Source organism: Xenopus laevis, chromosome 3S, assembly GCF_017654675.1.
Source record: "Xenopus laevis strain J_2021 chromosome 3S, Xenopus_laevis_v10.1, whole genome shotgun sequence".
NCBI lineage: Eukaryota > Metazoa > Chordata > Amphibia > Anura > Pipidae > Xenopus > Xenopus laevis.
In genome coordinates this window covers 67,444,374-67,464,601 of record NC_054376.1, presented here as the reverse complement: position 1 = coordinate 67,464,601, position 20,228 = coordinate 67,444,374, and the positions used below count along the sequence as shown (strand labels likewise).

Genomic DNA, 20,228 nt, shown 5'->3' with positions numbered 1-20,228 from the left:
GTGCACTCTCAAGATGCGTGTGTGTTAAACAGATCATGTTCCCCCAATGTTTGGGAAAGCAGAAGGCCCAGCCCATTGCATTCAAGGGCACATAGCCCATGTGGATTTATTAACAGGCTGAACAAATCTGAAGCATTGTGGAAGTCCTGCTCAGCGATCTACTCAATTCAGTTTAGTTTAGGAACAAGACGCCTGTCTGAAACTGTACTGGTGTCCTTGGATAATACATTTAGGGACCCATAACCTGCCCCCTGTTAATCCTAAGCAACTAACAGCCCACATGCAGGCTCCCTCAGGCCTCACAGTACAAGCACCCACCGTCCGAGACCTCGCGGTCCTAGTGCCTGTAGTCTGCAGGCACCCCACGCGTGCGAGAGCAGCTCAGGAACACTTCATTCCATGTGCAGCTGGGTGGCATGCTGTCCCTAAAATTTCACAGCCCTGGGCCTGGGCCTTTGTGGCCTTGCACACAAATCTGGGCCTGCCCACATGCAGTACTACACTACACCTCTATTTGCAAAATAAATCACCCCTTACAAGCTGCCACTTTTTCATACACTGAACACTTGTAATGCAAGAACAGTTCTGATACATATTTTGTTTGCCAAAATTACTAAGCCATAGTTATGTAATTAAAAACCTTCAGTTGTGCAGCAGTATCCTGGTTCCCATAAATTCTCTGAGCCATTCCATGATTCTCCTGGGCAAGTCTTTCTAAGAAATCATAATCCACATCAAATCCAATGCCAAGGGAATGCAGAGCAATATCATCTTGGATATTTGTCCTCACATTCTTCTGAATTTTAGGCAGTTTTAGTTCACCTGAAATGAATTTTTTTTGTCTTAAAAAACATTTTTCTTTACGAGAACTTGTTATAACAGAGGATTGTACGTTTTTTTTTAAGAATTTTATTACCACTACAAAGATATTTCACAGTATAAAGATATTTCCATCTTACCTACTGTGGGATCCCCATCAGACACCAGCACAATCAGAGAAACTGAGTTTTGTTCCAGTAGACCTTTGTTGCTGGCTTCTTTAAGTATGAATATTGCTCGAAGCAGAGCATCATTAATGTTAGTACCTGTTAACATGAGGAGCAAGTTAACACCTTTAATTCATGAAACAACTATTTACAGGTTCAGCACATACCAGAAATAGATATAGACTAACATCACATGAATACCATAGCTGTGCTATTTAACAAAGCTGCATTTTTAGGCAATATCTATTGGCAATAATGGTAAACATCTGTCAGGTAACAGAATACATTTTGTACATAGTTGGGTGTAATTTTCATTTTGGCTATGTCTAGGGATTACTCTGAGAAGTTAATAGCAGGGAATTGTCTAGGCCTTGGAGGCTATATAAGGGTGGAGAGGAGGGTAGAAGCCATGACAAATGTGTTGCCACATTGGGAAGTCCAGTATGTAGATTTAAAGTCATATGAAAAAAATTGGGAACCCCTCTTAATTCTTTGGAGTTTTGTTCATCATTGGCTGAGCATTCAAAGTTGCAACTTCCTTCTATTTTATAACTGCCTTATGGAAACAGTAGTATTTCAACAGTGACATAAAGTTTATTGGATTAACAGAAAATATGCAATATGCATCGTAACACAATTAGACAGGTGCATAAATTTGGACAACCCAACAGAGATATTACATCAATACTTAGTTGAGCCTCCTTTTGCAAATGTAACAGCCTCCTATAGCCTTTGATGAGAGTCTGGATTCTGGATGGTGGAATTTTTCACCATTCGTCCATACTAAATCTCTCCAGTTCAGTTAAATTTGATGGCTGCTCAGCATGGACAGCCTGCTTCAAATCATCCCATAGATTTTCGATGATATTCATGTCAGGGGAATGTGACGGCCATTCCAGAATATTGTACTTCTCCCTCTGCATAAATGCCTTTGTAGATGTGTGTTTAGGGTCATTGCCTTGTTAGAATATCCAATCCCTGCGTAACTTCAACTTTGTCACAGATGCTTGAACATTATCCTGAAGAATTTGTTGATATTGGGTTGAATTCATCTGACCCCCGAATTCATCAGTCCCTGAACTAGCCACATAGCCCCACAGCATGATGGAACCAGGCCCTGACTGGCAATCTGTGGGTCCTGGCAAATACCAGAGGGGCTGCTATAAGCTGCCATAGAAAGTCAGTATTAAGTGGGCTGGTGTGGGCTGATTGGGCCTTTGTGTACCTGAAATGCCAGGGCCAATTTTGATTCTCAGTCCGGACCTGGATGGAACCTCCACCAAATTTGACAGTAGGTAGCAGGTGTTTTTCTTGGAATGTGGTTTCTTCTTCCAGCATGCAAAGCACTTTTTGTTATGACCAAATAACTAAATTTTTGTCTCATCAGTCCAACGCACTTTGTTCCAAAATGATTGTGGCTTGTCTAAATGAGCTTTTGCATACAACAAGTGAGTCTGTTTGTGGCGTGAGTGCAGAAAGGGCTTCTTTCTCATCACCCTGCCATATAGATGTTCTTTGTGCAAATTGTGCTGAATTGTAGAACGATGTACAGATACACCATCTACAGCAAGATGTTCTTGCAGGTCTTTGGAGGTGATCTTTGGGTTGTCTGTAACCATTCTCACAACCCTTTGCATATGCTGCTCCTGTATTTTTCTTGGCCTGCAAGACCTGGGTTTTACAGCAACTGTGCCTGTGGCCTTCGATTTCCTGGTTACATTCCTTACAATTGATGCTGACAGTTTAAACCTCTGAGATAGCTTTTTGTAGCCTTCCCCTAAACCATGATACTGAATAATCTTTGTTTTCAGATCTTTTAAGAGTTGCTTTGAGGATCCCATGCTGTCATTTTCAGAGGAGTCAAACAGAAGCACAACTTGCAATTGGCCACCTTTAATACCTTTTCTCGTGATTGGACACACCTGTCTATGAAGGTCAAGGCTTAACACAGTAATACAACCAATTTGGTGTTGCCAGTAATCAGTATTAAGCAGTTACATGCATTCAAATTAGTAAAATTACAAGGGTACCCACATTTTTGCACAGCCAGTTTTTCACATTTAATTTAATTTCATACCACTGAATACTGCTTCACTAAAAATCTTTTTTCAGAGAACACCCCAGTACTCAGATGTTCCTGGGAAATGAAAGACATACCACTGTTGTGTTTTTTGTGGAAAGTGGAGTAAATTATTATGCAGGCTGAGAGGGGTTCCCAAAAGTTTTCATATGACTGTTGGGTCCTGGGATCCTGAAGAGCAATTGTTCAGCAAATGTTGAAGAGAGGTAAACAGTTGTCTACCTGGAGGCTTACACAAGAAAAAGATTGTCCAAGGTGCCAAAAGGTCCTTCACTGTGTGCTTTTGGGCTACTCCCCTATGAGGCTGTATGATAGGTCAGTCAAGTTGTGCTGGCTATATGAAGAGTGCAGAAGTAATAGAAGATGATCGTGAAGTGTGACTCTGTGAGCTGTGTAACCACTGGGTCACACACACTCCTTTCACCTTTTTTTAAACAATCAGGAAAATATTTCAATCATCAGCTATTTGTTAACACTCACCTCCATTGGGCTGGATTCTTTGAACATATTTTGAAGCATCCCCTTTTTCTACAGATGAGGCATAAACCAGCTCATCCTTCCAACACCGAATATTATGGTTGAAATCAATAATACCAAACTGGTCATCTGAATTCAGGTCTTCCAAAATAGATTTCATAGCATCAACAGTCTAAAAGGACATGCACACTGATATGGAAATTTCCACAAAATATATGTATATTTTACAAAAAGTGTATACAGAATCTGGTGCACACAGAACCATATGCCTGAGTTTAGCCTGTTTCATTTGTAAATTTGTAAATCTCAGTAAAACCTACAAAAAAGATCACATTTAAGCTATCCACACTCATATTGCTATATGCAGTCACCTCAAGAGAACGAAGTCTCTTTAAAAGAACAGTAATACCAAAAAATAAATGTGTCTTAAAGTAATGAAAATAGAATAAGTTGTTTCCCTGCAATGGTACAATTGGTGTGTTTACTTCAGAAAGACTACTAAAGTTTATATAAACAAGCTGCTGTGTAGCCATGGGGCAGCCATTCAAAGCTAAAAAAAGAGAAAAAGGCACAGAATAAACAACATATAACAGAAATGCTCTGTAGTATACAATGGGAGTCTTCAGAATTTATCTGTTATCTACTGTCTATCCTCTGATTGAGTGGCTGTCCTAATGGCTACACAGCAGCTTGTTTATATGAACTATAGTTTTCTTTCTGATGTAAAGACATCAGTTTTACGAGTGCAGGGCAACAATACATGATATTGTCATTCCTTTAAAACGCTTTAATTTTTGGTGTTATTGTTCCTTTAATTCCACAATAGACACAGATTCTCTGCAGCTTGATTGGAAAGGGGAACCAGTGATACTTATCGTAGGCAATGTTTGTTAGTCAAGAAAGGTTGTGTCTTGGTGTACCAGGTCCAGGACTGTACTCATGGACTGATCCCCAATACTTGGTAGTACGGGAAAGACCAGGACCCTAAGCTTACTACTTCTTTCTTCCCAGCCCTATCCTTTATTTGAATTCTTTTGTGTAGAGGATTGACTTTTTTTATTTGCATCATTATATGTAATACTGGGAGTAATGTAATGAACCCTGTATAGGCAAGATCCTCATTTTACTTCTCAAACCACAATTGCTCTAAGGCACATGGAACTGAAGGCTCTGCTGCTCTCAGCCTGCGTATTTTTTCAGGCTGAGAGAGGCAGATCTGCTCCGTGGCTTGTTCCATTCATTTAAATTATATCCGCCTGCATGCACTCACACGCAGCAGTAACGGATGTCAGCCCAAATATGTGAAAGGAGGCATCTTTGGGCCAACCTCCACTCTGCTGCATGCAGGTGAAAGCAGCTCAGATAAATGGAATGGGGGCATGGAGCATATCCGCTTTTCTCAGCCTGCAAAAATACGCAGGCTGAGAGCAGCACAGCCTTAACTCCATGTGCCCATAGCCTAAAGAACCAATGAGGTGGAATCAAAGGTCCCAAACAGATACATAAATCTCATCTGGCGTTATGTCTTGCTTTGCCTTTTATTTTTGCTTTTAATTGATCTTAATTTTCTTGCTTTATTTTTTAAGTAAATTCTTTCCATATTTATCTTATTTTATATCATACTGAGATGAGTGTGCTGGTTTCAAATAGTAAAGCTTCTTTCCTCTTACCTGTTTCATCTTCAGACCCCACATGGAGCCACTCACATCAATGACAAATAAGATATTCTTAGGAAGAGTAGGCAGATTGTCTGGAGCAAAGAAGTGGAGGAAATATCCATTGAAAACCTGAAGAACAGTGACTGAATTGAGAAAGAGCAATAAAGCACTTCATGAATTCTACCAAGGCCTATAGTCTATTATATGATCAGTGGAAGATGTGACACATTCTATATTGCACTGCCTTCAGGGACAGACACACAGAGCTACTAGTTGCAGCTACTTGTCACGGCTACAAAATAGACAATAGTGATAATTGATTTAGCTAAGAAACTAGGGGCACATTTACTCGAGTGAAGGAATAGAAGAAAAAATACTTCGAATTTCGAACGTTTTTTTTGGCTACTTCGATCATCGAATTGGCTACTTCGACCTTTGACTACGACTTTGACTTCGAATCAAGCGATTTAAACTAAAAATCGTTCGACTATTCGACCATTCGATAGTCGAAGTACCGTCTCTTTAAAAAAAAATTCGACCCCCTACTTCGCCAACTAAAACCTTCTGAACATCAATGTTAGCCTATGGGGAAGGAAAATCGTACGATCAATGGATTAAAATCCTTCTAATCATTCGATTCAAAGGATCTAATCGTTTTTTAATTGCGGTAAATCCTTTGACTTCGATATTCGAAGTCGAAGGATTTTACTTTGACGGTCGAATATCGATATTTGACCCTAAGTATATGTGCCCCGTTGTGTATTTTAGTAAGAGGCAGTTCTAGTATTGTCTATGGCAGGGTTTTTTGTAGCCACAAAATGTAGCTGCTACTTTTAGCTCTGGAGCTACTAGTAGCAGCTACTTTTTGTGAGGATTTAGTGACAGGACTAAGGGTCTGGCCACACGACCAGATTCGGGGAGATTAGTCACCCCATCAACAAATCTCCTCTTCTTCGGGGCGACAATCTCCCCGAACTGCCTTCTCCCTGCCCTCCGCCGGCTAAAATTAAAATCGCCTGGGGGACACATAGGCAACCGCCGAAGAAGAGGACCCTTAGGAATACCTGCATGAACATTTTACTGTGAACTTACCTGAAGGTGGCTGCTTTCTTCCCTTTTAACATCATACTTTACAAAAAGGTTTCCATTCACAGCTGTGGTGGAGCATGTGGGACATTGTCGCTGCTCATCCAAAGTTGGCTTGAATGAAATGTGAGCCTTATGAAGAAGCAAAGGAAAGCCAAAGAACATTATTGAGGAATATTCTAAAACACATATTTTGGGGCAGAGAGCCAGAGATCAAAACCATTGTAAAAGAAAAGCTGTCCAAGATTTAGAGGTTCTATCTCATATTAATTGGTATTTCCTGCCACTCTTGTCTATATATGGTTGTTATAAAACATCTGCACAAAGAAGAAGTATTTGAAGTACAGGTATGAAATTAAAGGCTCATTGGTTGAAAATAGTGAAGGGTTAGATTGCCTGGGAGCTGGCTTTGAGTAGTAATTAAAGCCTCCCAATTGGCCATACAACCCCATTGGCATGTTTTCCACAACCATAATCACTCTCCTTTTCAGCAGAACACTTCCAGTTGATTTAAATGTACAGATATATGTACATAGTGCAACAAATCAATGAATGTAAAGATATCGCTCTGTCTAACTCTGGCTGTATGTCAGCAATGAAAATCTTCTTCATGTAGCCATTGAGGGCCTTATCTTTTAGATTGTAAGATCTTTTGAGCACTGCCCTTTTTGCCTTTTGTATTGCTTGCTTTTATGTATGCAATTTGTATGTTTGATGTATACACCCAGTGCTGGGGAATATGTTGTTAATAATATTAATACAAATAATGGCACTACCAATAACAATACTACCTAAGAAGAATCATGTCAATTAAGGTATGTTTGCCCCTTCTACACCTGTAATACATATCATTCATAATATTGATCATCATAAGCGTTTACCTTTTTATCTCCTTGTGTAATTTTGACGAGTTTAGCAAAACCTTCTGTAATTGTTTTGGGAACATTAACAAAACTAAATCCTTGGGGTTCTGTAATATAAATATCAACCTGAAAAATAAACAAAAAAGGGTTTGCTGAAAAAATCCGTTACAGCTGTTTTCCAGTTGTGTCCTATAACAGTTCTTAATTTCTCTAGATTTGTTTGATCTCTAATATAATAGTAATTGCAGTAACTAGTACTAGGTGTACTAAGGTACACAAATCTATGCTGCAAGCAAAACAATACTAATTTCCCAAATGGTTAAGTGTATTTTAGTAGGCTTTTAGTAGAGAAAAAGATCACCACTCTCAGTTCAAAAAAAGTACAGTTTATTGAGTAAAAAAAAATCTAATTTTAAGCCTTCATCAGGAAAGTCTTTTAACTCAGCTGCAATGCTGAAATATATTTACTTAAATGTATGAGTCCTGAACTTTTTCTCTGTATTGTTTGGTATATTTGGTATAGAAGTGTGCACCAAGTGCTCTGCACCTTACATACCCTCTAATATGTATACTTGATGGTTCATTTAGCTAGTGCTTAAGACCCAAAAAACCTAAAATATATTGGACCCATACACTATATAAAGGATTCAAAACCTCCTCAACTTATATAAAATAAATAACAGACGGATATAAAATCACTCAAGCATAATTCATGTGTCTTACTTTAGAATAGGGTGTATTTCCAAACACTACTATAATGTCACCCCGCACAACAATCAATAAATTAAATGATGCTGATTGATCCATGTCCTTATATTGTACATTGCTGTGAAATGAAAACATAACATATTACAATTTAGGTTGTGCTACTTACTTCTAAATGCCTTGCTAATCTGCCAGGTTGAATAAAGACAGCGTGCTCATAAACACCTAACTTCCGACGCAGGGCTTCTTGGTAATGAATTTCAAACTGTACTTTGCTTCCTGGGGGCACATTCAATTCCGCTTTAAAGTTTTCCATATCCATGGAATTAGTCCTATAAATAACAAAATCTGGAGATTAAGGAATATTGCATATTCTGAGTACATTTTTTAACATCATGTATGGTAAACATACAATGAAAGTTTGGTTATTTTTTATATAAACTATAGATTACATGATCAGGACTAAGCATATCCTTTACCTAATCATTTACCTAAATTATTACTTAAAGTTCCTATGCACTGCTACTTGTACAGCATGCTGAAATATTTCCTCACATTTCAAAACTTGGATAAAATAACCCCTTATAGGAGTGAGGTATTCCCTATAACTGCATTGGAAAATAATGATTATTTTACAGTGGATGCTGTGTATCCAAGCCTGTGAACATTAAGCCCTTGAACAGTTAATGTTCACATTTAATCATGTGAACATTATGGGGCATATTTATCAAGGGTCGAATTTCGAATTGAAAAAACTTCGAAATTCAAATTCAAAAAGACCAATTGAAATTAAGTCGAAGGTTTTTTTTGGGTCGGATAGGTCAGTTTTCGATCTAACAGGTCTGTATTCGCCCAAATTTGAATCGCACAAATCGAAGGAATATTGCATTTGATCTAAATGAATCAAAGCTTTTCCCAAAAAAACATAGATTTTCCAAAGTCCACCAATTCTAGGAGGTCCCCCATAGGCTAAAACAGCAATTCGGCAGATTTTATATGGCGAATGGTTGAAGTAGATTTTTTAAAGAGACAGTACATGATAAATTTCGATATTTGAATTTTCGAATTTTTTTCACATTCGAATTGAATTTGGACTATTCGAAGTACACAAAAATAGCTCAAAATTCAATTTTTTTGCATTCGAAAATTAACCTCGACCTTCGATAAATCTGCCCCTAAAGGTTAACATTACATAAAGTAAATAAGGTTGATGCGTTTCATCAGCTTAGCTTCCTAATGTATTTCACATGCATTCCAAACAGTAGTTTAATAAATTTAAGCCATCGAACCAAAGGTATAGTCATATGAAACAAAGTTCTGTACAATTTTTGGGCCATCTGTGGCCTTTGGAATAATCATTAAAAAAAACTTTCAGGCAAGTTAGAAACAACAGGTAATAATAACATCTTTGTATGTCTTGCCTATCTTACAATATACAGTACATGGGTGACTATCACTACTATTTCCAACATAACTATTGTTGTCTGTTAATTAATGGGCAGAACATGCTCTGATTTGTAATTTTTCCTACTTTAATTCTACAATTTATGTCTGAATGGTTCGTTTTAGATTGTTGCATTAAAATAAAGTGCACACAGAGGCACCAAGTGCAACTATGGTAGAGTTACTAGAACACGTGAGGACAATAAATGCATGTTGCAGGGCTGCACTCATTGTATTTAAAGGAGAAGGAAACTCCCAGGGCGCTAAACCCCTCCCCCCCCCTGTGCTGCCCCCCCTCCCCCCCCTGGCCTACCGGTCCCCCTGGGCAAATGCCCCTAACTTTTTACTCACCCCTCTGCGTCCTGTCCACGGAGTTCGCAGTCGCCATCTTCTCCCACGCGCGTCTTCTTCCTGCTCTGACCGGCGTCTTCTGGCGCATGCGCAGTAGGAACAGGTACCGGTACGGCTCTACTGCGCATGCGCCGAATGTCACGAAGTGAAATCGGAAAACTTCGTGACATTCGGCGCATGCGCAGTAGAGCCGTACCGGTACCTGTTCCTACTGCGCATGTGCCAGAAGACGCCGGTCAGAGCAGGAAGAAGACGCGCGTGGGAGAAGATGGCGACTGCGAACTCCGTGGACAGGACCTGCGCAGAGGGGTGAGTAAAAAGTTAGGGGCATTTGCCCAGGGGGACAGGTAGGCCAGGGGGGAGGAGGGAGGGGGGGCAGCACAGGGGAGGGGGGGAGGGGTTTAGCGCCCTGGGGGTTTCCTTCTCCTTTAAGTGAAATCAGTGCAGCCCTTCTAAGTGTATTTTCTAGAAATGCCCCTGAGTTTCAAGTGATCTGGTAACTCTAAGCCAGGGGTCCCCAACCTATTTTACCCGTGAGCATATTCAATTTTAAAATGAGTTGGGGAGCAACACAAGCAGGAAAAAGTCCCTTGGGGTGCCAAATAAGGGATGTGATTGGCTATTTGGTAGCCCCTATGTGGACTGGCAGCCTACAGGAGGCTCTGCTTGGCACTATACTTCGTTTTTATGAAATTAAAACTTGCTTCCAAGCCTGGAATTCAAAAAATAGCAACTGGTTTGAGGACACTGAGAGCAACATCCAAGGGGTTGAAGAACAACATGTTGCTCATGATCTACTGGTTGGGGATCACTGCTCTAAGCTATAGGAGGATACAGGGATAGGCGCGTCTTTTGGACACAAGCACCTCAATAAATGCTGTCAATATATGCGACGATTACATCTATTTTTGTGCGACTACAACTATGGCTGTGGTTGTAAATGAGCATTAAAGTGTAATTAATCCTACTTTGCCTTTTACATGGACAATTCTATACTAAGAGCTGCCCTGAGGCAGTTCATGCCATGCTGCCCCTCTCCCCCTATGCATACCTTTCCTGCACTTTTGCAGTAGTAAAAAGTTGTTGTTTTTTTTTAAACTACATTACTTTACACAATGTTATATGTTATTTTCAGGCAAAAGTATAGACACATACGGGGGAATGCAATAAAAGTCGGTAACAGAAAAACTATTCGCAATGCGAAAAGTTATGCCTTTGCGGGAACAAATTTTGCTTTGCACAAATTTAATATAGCTTTTGCAAACCCGGAAACTGTTTAGTGACCACTTCCAACAGTGGAAGACCATTTGATAATTTTATAGTTTGAGCCAATGCGCAGTCAATGTAATAAAACTTCTTACTGAAAAAGTCGTTATGTTTGCTCCAAAAGATTACAACACCTTCAATCTCTTCTTAAGAGTGCACAATTAAAATTCGCATTGCAATAACAGTTTAAGTAACAATATTACATTGCGAGATGTGGATTTTTATTTATTGAGTCATATAATGCAATAGCACATTCTTGTTTTCTTACACAATATGCTCCCTTTAATTATTTACCTCATTAATCCAGCTGCTTTGCCTCGTGCCCTTGCTTTTGAGTACAGGTTTCTGGCCACAGACTTCTCCTTAATTGACCCACTAAATGTGATGCCATTTACATTCCTAAATAGACAGAAAATTCACATCAAGATATTAAACATGTCAACAATAAATGTTTGCCTGAAAAATATTTTTTTATATATGTTTTAAGCAGGACTGGAGTTATCACCACAACAATGTAGGAAGGCTTAGGCTTGTGTCCCAGTCAGAGAGAAAGTGTAGCATATGCCCTGTGGGAAGGAGGTATTCAATTTAGCAAGAGTAGCATGGGAAGTCCCAGTCCCCTTGTCTATAAATGGTTCTGTTTATTTGATCTCCTGCTTGAGGCTTGAGAAGGTAGGACCCTAAGTTAGGCCAGTTGGGGAAAGTGTGAATGCGGAAAGTCAGATTTTTTTTCTGTTCAAAGTTTTACTGGGGAAAAACACAGTTTTTCGGAGAAAAAAACCCTCAAATTTTTAGAGATTTATTAAATCAGAGGATGTCAAAAGTCAGAATAAAAAAGTACTGCATCTCAAACCTGCCGGGGTCATGTAGAAGTCAATGGCAGATGTCCTATTGGAAGATATCATGATGGGTTTGGTTAACAATAATATGAAAAATGTGTGGTTTTCGGGAGATAATCCAAAAATAATTAGTTTTCGGGCGTCAAATGTGAAAAAAATCGTACAATTAAGATTTTTTACAATTTTATCGAGTCCTGTGACAGATTTTTTCAACTAAATGTATTCATAAATATGGTAAAAATATAAGGGGGAGTTTGGACAAAGTGGTTTTAAGAAAATAGTGAGACATTTTCAGATTTTAGTAAACCCCCTCAGTGTACAAAGGAAGTCCCCTTTTTGCTTGTGTTAGTTATTTAAAGGGATCCTGTCATCAGAAAACATGTTTTTTTTCAAAACACATCAGTTAATACTGCTACTCCAGCAGCATTCTGCATTGAAATCCATTTCTCAAAAGAGCAAACAGATTTTTGTATATTCAATTTTGAAATCTGACATGGGGCTAGACATTTTGTCAATTTCCCAGCTGCCCCTGGTCATGTGACTTGTGCCTGCACTTTAGGAGAGAAATGCTTTCTGGCAGGCTGCTGTTTTTCCTTCTCAATGTAACTGAATGTGTCTCAGTGGGACATGGGTTTTTACTATTAAGTGCTGTTCTTAGATCTACCAGGCAGCTGTTATCTTGTGTTAGGGAGTTGTTATCTGGTTACCTTCCCATTGTTCTTTTGTTTGGCTGCTGGGGGGGAAAGGGAGGGGGGATATCAATCCAACTTGTAGTACAGCAGTAAAGAGTGATCGAAGTTTATCAGAGCACAAGTCACATGACTAGGGGAAGCTGGGAAATTGACAATATGTCTAGCCCCATGTCAGATTTCAAAATTGAATATAAAAAAATCTGTTTGCTCTTTTCAGAAATGGATTTTAGTGCAGAATTCTGCTGGAGCAGCACTATTAACTGATTCATTTTGAAAAAAAATGTTTTCCCCATGACAGTATCCCTTTAATGAATCAACTCGCTCTTTCAAAATCTCTCAAGATCATTTGCTAAAGTGTATGTGTGATAGTTATAGGTCAGTCTGGAGACCCTGCAATATTACTGCAAAGGCCCAGCTGAGGTAAGGAGCCACATGTAGCAGTATTCTATCAGAGACAGCATTTGGAAATTACTGCCTATGGTGTCTATAAGGCTTGTCCTTCCTAACTAATGGATTTCTTGGAGTTCTTTTCTAAACTGTTTTTACAGATATAATCGTTTAAAATGTCAATTTATAACAACACAGTGATAAATAAAAGCATCAGAACAATCTTCCACCAAATAATGATATAAGCCAATTGTTTTTTGGCAGGATCTAATGAAATATAGTTATGTTTAAAAAAAAACGAATTGCATTAGTAATTAAAGCTAACTACAAAACAAACACATTTAAAAAGACCAGTGGCAACCTTAGTGGCATACAATATAAATAGGAAGCTTATAGCTAACCATGGTTCACACTTTTACAACTCACATAGTGAAGTTATTGATGAAGGCTCCCTTAGGAACTTGGATATCAAATACCATGTTCTGTGAATGCTTGGCATTGTTCACCACTTTGCTTCTAATCATGGTGTTTACAAAATGTGAAGTTATAGTGGATTCAACTTTGTAGCTGTGAAGAGTAATTGCATCTTCTGTAAAAACCTGTAGGAGGGAGTAAAAAACAAATGAAAAGCCAAAACCTTCTCGGAAATTAGCAAATAGAATAGTACCTGTCAGCAGTTTAATTTAAGATTCAATGACAATCCAAATAATCCAAATAGTGCCTTTAGATTAGATCCACTAAATTGCAAATGGTATATATATATATATATATATATATATATATATATATATATATATATATATATATATATATATATATATATATATATATATATATATATATATACTTGAACAAAAAAAAACAGCACCAAGGGACTTTTTTTGTGCAAAACAACTTCTGTATTAGTTACTTTGTGTGTAAAACCGACGTTTCGGTCCCTTTTTTGTACCAAGATCATTGTCCTACATGTGAATAACAGAGGGAGTTATACATTTTTGTATCCTAAAGCAAGTTAGTGACCTTCCAGTCATAGAAAGCTAATGGTTACCCAGAATTGACCTTGGATGTTTAGTTAATCACATACCTCACTCTCATCATCGTCACTGAGTACACTTCTCTATTAAAAGGAAAAAGAAAAAATAGTTTACTCTTTATCACAACTATTATATTTTCCAGACTTAACATTTAATGTATTCTTTGATACTCTTATATCATCCAATGTAGCCTCCATATACATTAAATCACACATTTGCAGAGAAACATTCAGTTTTTGCCATTAACAAATTTTGGGACAACCAGCTGTGGTAATGTATATATACAGTATATATATTTATTCCTGTCTTATCTTTGGATGATTAAATTAGTTGCAATAGAAACCAATATCTTAGGGGGGATTTGTGATCCTAAAATCCAATGGTCCATGCAGTTGTTAAATAAGTTATCTATACCTGCTTCTGTGCCTTTGGTACTAATTTTTAGTTATTATTGCTTGGTTACAGGATTGTTTGTACTGTGATATCCAATGTTAAAAAGTGTAACTTTGGTAGAGAAGAAGCAAAAATGCAGTCTATAGGAGCAGTGAAGCAATGGCAAGGCTGAGTGTCTAGTGTCTGTGCCATAGCATTAAGTACTATAGAGAACAACCTGTCAACTGCAGGATGGAGGTTGTTATTGTTATTATTATTAATAATATTGCCGGTAGGGTAATGTGTGGGACTTGGGGTTTTCCAGATAGGCGATCTATTTGTTATTTGGATCTTTGTGCTTTAAGTCTGCTAAAAATGAATTAAACCTTAAATATATCTGTTAGGATTATTTTGCTACCAATATGGGTTCATGCAGTTTAGTTGGGATCAAGTACAAGGTACAGTTCCATTATTACAGAGAAAAAGGAAATTATTCCTTTAAAATGGAGTCCGTGGGAGGTGACCTTCCGGTTATTTAGAGCTTTTTGGACTATGGTTTGTGTTTTCCAGCTGCGTGCTTCAAACAACTAGCCCTACCCCTGCAACTTTCATTTTCAGTGAAAAAAATTGTATTCTCGTTTTATATAAATATGAGTAGAACTTTGCACATTTTTTTCACATTGCAAATCTATATGATATTGATTCCAAGTTAAAACACATATATGGCCATGAAACATAGACATTGGACTGTGTACATGTGAAATTTTGTTTAAGTCCAACTCTGTGAGACATTGTGCAAGTTCTGTTATCTGTATTGAAGCCATATACACGAGAGTCGATTTAAAGGGCAAAGATTATATCCACATTTATGCAAAAGCAAAAAGACAATTACAGAAATACACAAGTGATTTTCTGATAAGTGGACTAATTTTATAGATGTTATGTAGGTGAATAAATACTTCTAGCTAAAAGTGCATTTAAGTGAACATGTATGATTTGTGCAATCCAGTGAATATGCAAACAATAATGATTTGAGTTGGGAGGTAATATCATCTCAGTTTAAACTGTAGGAATAAAGCAACAGTGAGGACTTAGTGCCCCTTCCCTACTTCCCCCAATCATCCATCTCCCTTAGTAAAACAAGCAAACATACTATAGGTAAGGGACCTGTTATTATTTGGAGAACATGCAGTCTATGGGTGATCCATCCCGCAATTCGAAGTTTTCTGAATAACAAGTTGGGTAATGAATGTTTGCCTTAAAATTTGCATTCAATTCAATGTACATTGTAGAGACAAAGATCAGAATGTACCTTGTTTCTTTCAGCAAGACTGGGCTCAAACTCTTTCAGTAGTTCACCTAGGTCCTAGGCAAAAGGATAAGAAGACGTGAAACTGACTGAGAATTACATTGTGATTTTTTAATCCTGCACATCAATATAATGTTTCTTTTTTATTAATAAAATCTAAAATCACAAGCAGTGTAATATTATTTACTGATTTACTTACATTTGTCTGTATACAACTAGCGATAGGGAAGAAAAACACTGTATATCAGCCATATTTGCCACTGTGCATCCTACCTTATTGCTTGAATATCCATTAACCAGCTCTGTTTTACCATGTACCCCAAATAATCCAAAACCACATGCACACCCACAAAAATGCAAAATGTCTTAGGTCCATAGTGCCAAACATGCAAATACACAATAATAAACTGAACTGTCCGCTTAAAGGAACATTGCTATTAGAATTAAAGTATTTAAATTTTATATCTGAAAAACCCAGACTCAAATATTAACTGGAGCCTGTTTGTTCAGATATAAATCAATATCTAAAAATATCAATCATTAATACAATATGCAAAAAATATATAAATATGCAAACATTGTTCCAATGCAACAACCCATGGCATGCACATATTTGCTTTAACTTACCTAGTGTAGTTATAATTATAAAAGCAGAATTATTATTGGTTGTTGTGTGTAAGTTCATTGGAGAATTTTTCACCAATATCATTAAAGGGACACTAACACAAAGAATAAATTAATTTAAACATAATGTACTTTTACCTAGCAAAGGTGGTGTGTGTGTGTGTATATATATATATATATATATATATATATATATATATATATATATATATATATATATATATATATATATATATATATATATATATATATACTCTGCTTCAAGTACAGTTTGCCCACAGATTGAACTGTATGGCTTACTAATATTGAGGGTTGTTATGTATACCCTTTACTTATGAGCATGCTATATATCTGTATTTGGAATTCATTAAGTATGTGCCTAAACTTTTGGGCTATTTGAGTCCACAATAATAATGGTAAATATGTGATTGTTGTAAATATAAAGGTTATTTATATATGGATATGTAGCTGAAAACTCAGATAGGGAGGGGGTCCCCAAATACTGAGCTAGAGAGTTAGGAGATGGACTGTAATTGATTGCTCATATGTTTTTAACCTTACTGTCTTACTTTGCACTTTAATGAGTAGCACCTATATACATATGATAGATTGGCATTGAAATTTTAGAGCATGATTGTATTTTAATCACTTTTACGACTAACAATTTTATTGTAACTTAAAATGCAATAGTCACTTTGATATGGTGATGTCACTCCTTAATTGGTTGGTTATCATTGGCTATTTAAACTAAATGAATTGTGGGGTGTGGTTGCCTTGAAGTGGACAGAAACATCACGTTGGCTAATTATATGCTCACATAAAATATAATCTTTATTTCTTTGCACAAAGTCTCAGTGTTGCTAGTCTCCTTGGAAATATATATAACTATATAAATATACTCATTTCTGGCAGTGGAGGATTAAGTATGCCCCTCTTTCCATTAAACATATATTAATATTTACTAATATTTAAGAGAAGAAAAAGTAATACAAAAAATCAGGGATTAGCTTCCATAAATTACTCAATTACTCAATATTATAAGGTGCTAGTGCAATAATAATTCTGTACGACTGACTAATTCTTATCCGCAATAAAATTGATTTAGTGCTCAGTAAAATTCCTTGGTTTCCAGGCTATCTCATTCCTAATAAAGTGATTTAGTGCATGGGATAATGTGTGAGTAAATTCTAAATTACCCCTTAAAAAATTAATTACTTTTATGAATTACTTAACAACACTTCATTGTGACTTAATTATAAGTACGTTCTTAATTAATTCAATCAAGTAATAGCAATGCTCAGATTTCACAGATAAGAATGATTAGGAAATGGTAGATGGTGGAGAAGTCCCGTTAGAGCTGTCTATTATTTTTCTATTTGAGGGACCCCACAAAGAGGAGAAGTCAGGGACACTGGGACGGTGGTCTCTGTGGTAACCGTATCTAGCTGATGGAAAGAGCTGGCTAACTATAAAACCACAAATCCCAGCGCTCTTAGGAAAGAAAATAGATTTAGAGAAAAAGGAGTTGGATTTCCAAGCAGTTTGCGCCAAAAGGGCACAATACAAAAAAAAAACCACAGTCCCATTGGTAAATGTCTTTCATATAATTTGAATATATTTCAATAAATGTAATGCTTCTACTTTAGTTTCCTACAGTCCAAGGATTATAGATGTCTATTTAGTAGAACAAGCAGAGTGGTCCTTATCAAAAGTTCTGGTATTGTTTTACCATACTAAAGCTTGGAGAGATAAAAATGATAAGAATTGTCATCATATATTGCACTGTATATTGCAGATACTGGGGCAAATTTATCAAAGAGTGAAGTTAGAGATCGCCAGAGTCCGCTAGAGTGAAATTCTGCCACTCATTTCTATGGGATTTCGAAAAGAGTATTTATCAATGGGTGAAAGTGAAAGTTCACCCTTTGATATATAAGCCTTTCAAAATCCCATAGAAAAGAATGGAGAGTGATGGAATTTCACTATAGTGGGCTGTGGCGATCTCTAACTTCACTCTTTGATAAGTATACCCCATAGTGTTATTGTTTTCATTTCATTGACTAATAGTGATCTTGTTTCATAACAATATATTTGTTAATGATCTGCAGATTTGTTTTCCCCCTTCTTTTAACCTTTCGTACCTCCTTCACTATTGTGCAAACAAATAGCCAGGCTGCAGTAGATTTATAACACAACACAGGAATTTCTGGCCACAGATTATTTTTTTTGATGAAACTCAATCAGAACCACCTGATGGAAGAAAGCAGTAGACCCAGGTGTTACAGAAACAAAACCCTCTAAGCAAAAGTGGCCTTTCAAAACGATAAGGATTCTCAGCGTGGTACGAAAATGGTTTTTCTTTTGCTGATTTTGAGGAGGTGTCGAAAAAAAATTAATTACTGTTTGTAAAAAGAAGATTTCTGGGGACTATAGCACTATTCAAAGATAATTCTTCGTAAACAGCCCCAAATACTTGATAGTGAATCTTTTTTTACACCACTGCCAACCTTTAATTTCTGGTGGAAGTCGCTCTTAGAAAAAACATTAAAATTATAGCCTGGAGATGTGTGGGAAACTTGCCATCATTTTTTACATAGCATAATTAATCTGCCCCAAAGTATATTTGTGTATAGCAGGACCATTAAATAATATTCATGCTTGGATGAAAAAACCTTTGGTAGGGTAAAACAATTTGGTGGGTAAAACAATTTCCTATGGCACAGTTTAGCACTGTTTCAATGTGCAAATATAGTCTCTGTATTCCTTTTACAAAATTACTGTAGTGCCACCTAGTGTGCACCTCACTATATTACTTGAACTCACTTAAAATCACAGACTACATTCGCCAATCTGTTGAGTGGATGTTTAAGACAAATACTTTTTTTTTTGTAATTATTATTTGTGCAGTAACACAACTTCTTATATGTATGACTTGCTGTAATGTTAAATCTATGCTATGTATTAAAATATATTTTGTCCTGTATATATGAAATATTTAAATTTTGGTTGAGAATCATAGAAAAGATAACTATATATCATTGGACCGCCAAATCCATCATGAGTAGTTTTATTAAGGGAAATGTACAACCAGTTCATTGCATAAAATGTTAATTAAAGAAAGATAAAAAAAAAAAAACCTAACAACTTATCCACAGCAAGTGGCCCCATATATACCCTGAATCCTCAGCAATAACAGCTCATAGCAAAGTGAAATAATAATGATACTTCACAATACAGTAGAATATAAGTACACTTGTGAATCAACACCAATAAAATAAAGCCATGTTACACCTCTACGTGATACTTACGGCTGACTCGGGAGCCTCCTCTATTATTATGTCAAAGCTTCTAATTTCAGAAGTAAAGAATAATAAAAAGAGACACACAAGGGGCTTCATGTTGTCTCCCTGAAGCCGGTATAACCCCCCTGGCTGTCCAAAAGAAGACTCTCTTCAAATGAAGCAAACTCCACTTCTGGATGATGTTTATAAGCTCGCTTTTTCCCCTGAAATTCTAAATCCAAACTTTGTTCTGTCCCAGTTCAAATATTTGTTGTGTAAAGCAAGTCAGAGTTAGGACAGGGACTGTGAGGTTGTGCAAACATTATGGCCTTAGCTTATCATTTGATGATAACTATGTATGCTCAGCAGTAAAGATTTTACCTTTTTCCACTACTTTGAAGTTATTTTTGGTTATTACCTCTATATCGAGACATTTTTAAGGAGGTGAAAACAAATCTTAGCAACATGACAAATACATTAATTACAGAGGCCATAAAGCATCACATCCCAAGTGAAGCTCAAGATATCCTGCCTATATCACTGTCATGCCCACTAAACCTGTTGGATTGGTAATCCAGACTGCCACTTGGAAAATTTGCAGGAACACTAAGCACAGTAACAGAAGTCTTGCTTGTAGTTAGACCTCCAGCAAAGATAGGAGCTAGAAGCAACCAGACAATTCATAACCAAGCACGAGGGTCGGGAACCAGAGCTAGCTATGATGTTTATTATGGTAAATGAGAGAAGAATAGGGCCTGTTAAGCATTTCTGGGTT

General features: G+C 37.0%; 1 protein-coding gene across 1 annotated transcript in view; it reads right to left on the bottom strand.

Annotated features, from left to right (window-relative positions):
• Positions 1-19,614, bottom strand: part of itih2.S (inter-alpha-trypsin inhibitor heavy chain 2 S homeolog) — a 36,439-nt gene extending 16,825 nt beyond the window's left edge. The window contains 12 exon segments of the mRNA NM_001094861.1: positions 641-822; positions 960-1,085; positions 3,547-3,715; positions 5,214-5,330; positions 6,294-6,419; positions 7,169-7,276; positions 8,025-8,187; positions 11,210-11,314; positions 13,260-13,432; positions 13,918-13,950; positions 15,552-15,605; positions 19,481-19,614. Coding sequence (NP_001088330.1) covers positions 641-822; positions 960-1,085; positions 3,547-3,715; positions 5,214-5,330; positions 6,294-6,419; positions 7,169-7,276; positions 8,025-8,187; positions 11,210-11,314; positions 13,260-13,432; positions 13,918-13,950; positions 15,552-15,605; positions 19,481-19,570 — 1,446 coding nt within the window. The 5' untranslated portion in view covers positions 19,571-19,614.
• Between the last annotated feature and the right edge of the window lie 614 nt (positions 19,615-20,228).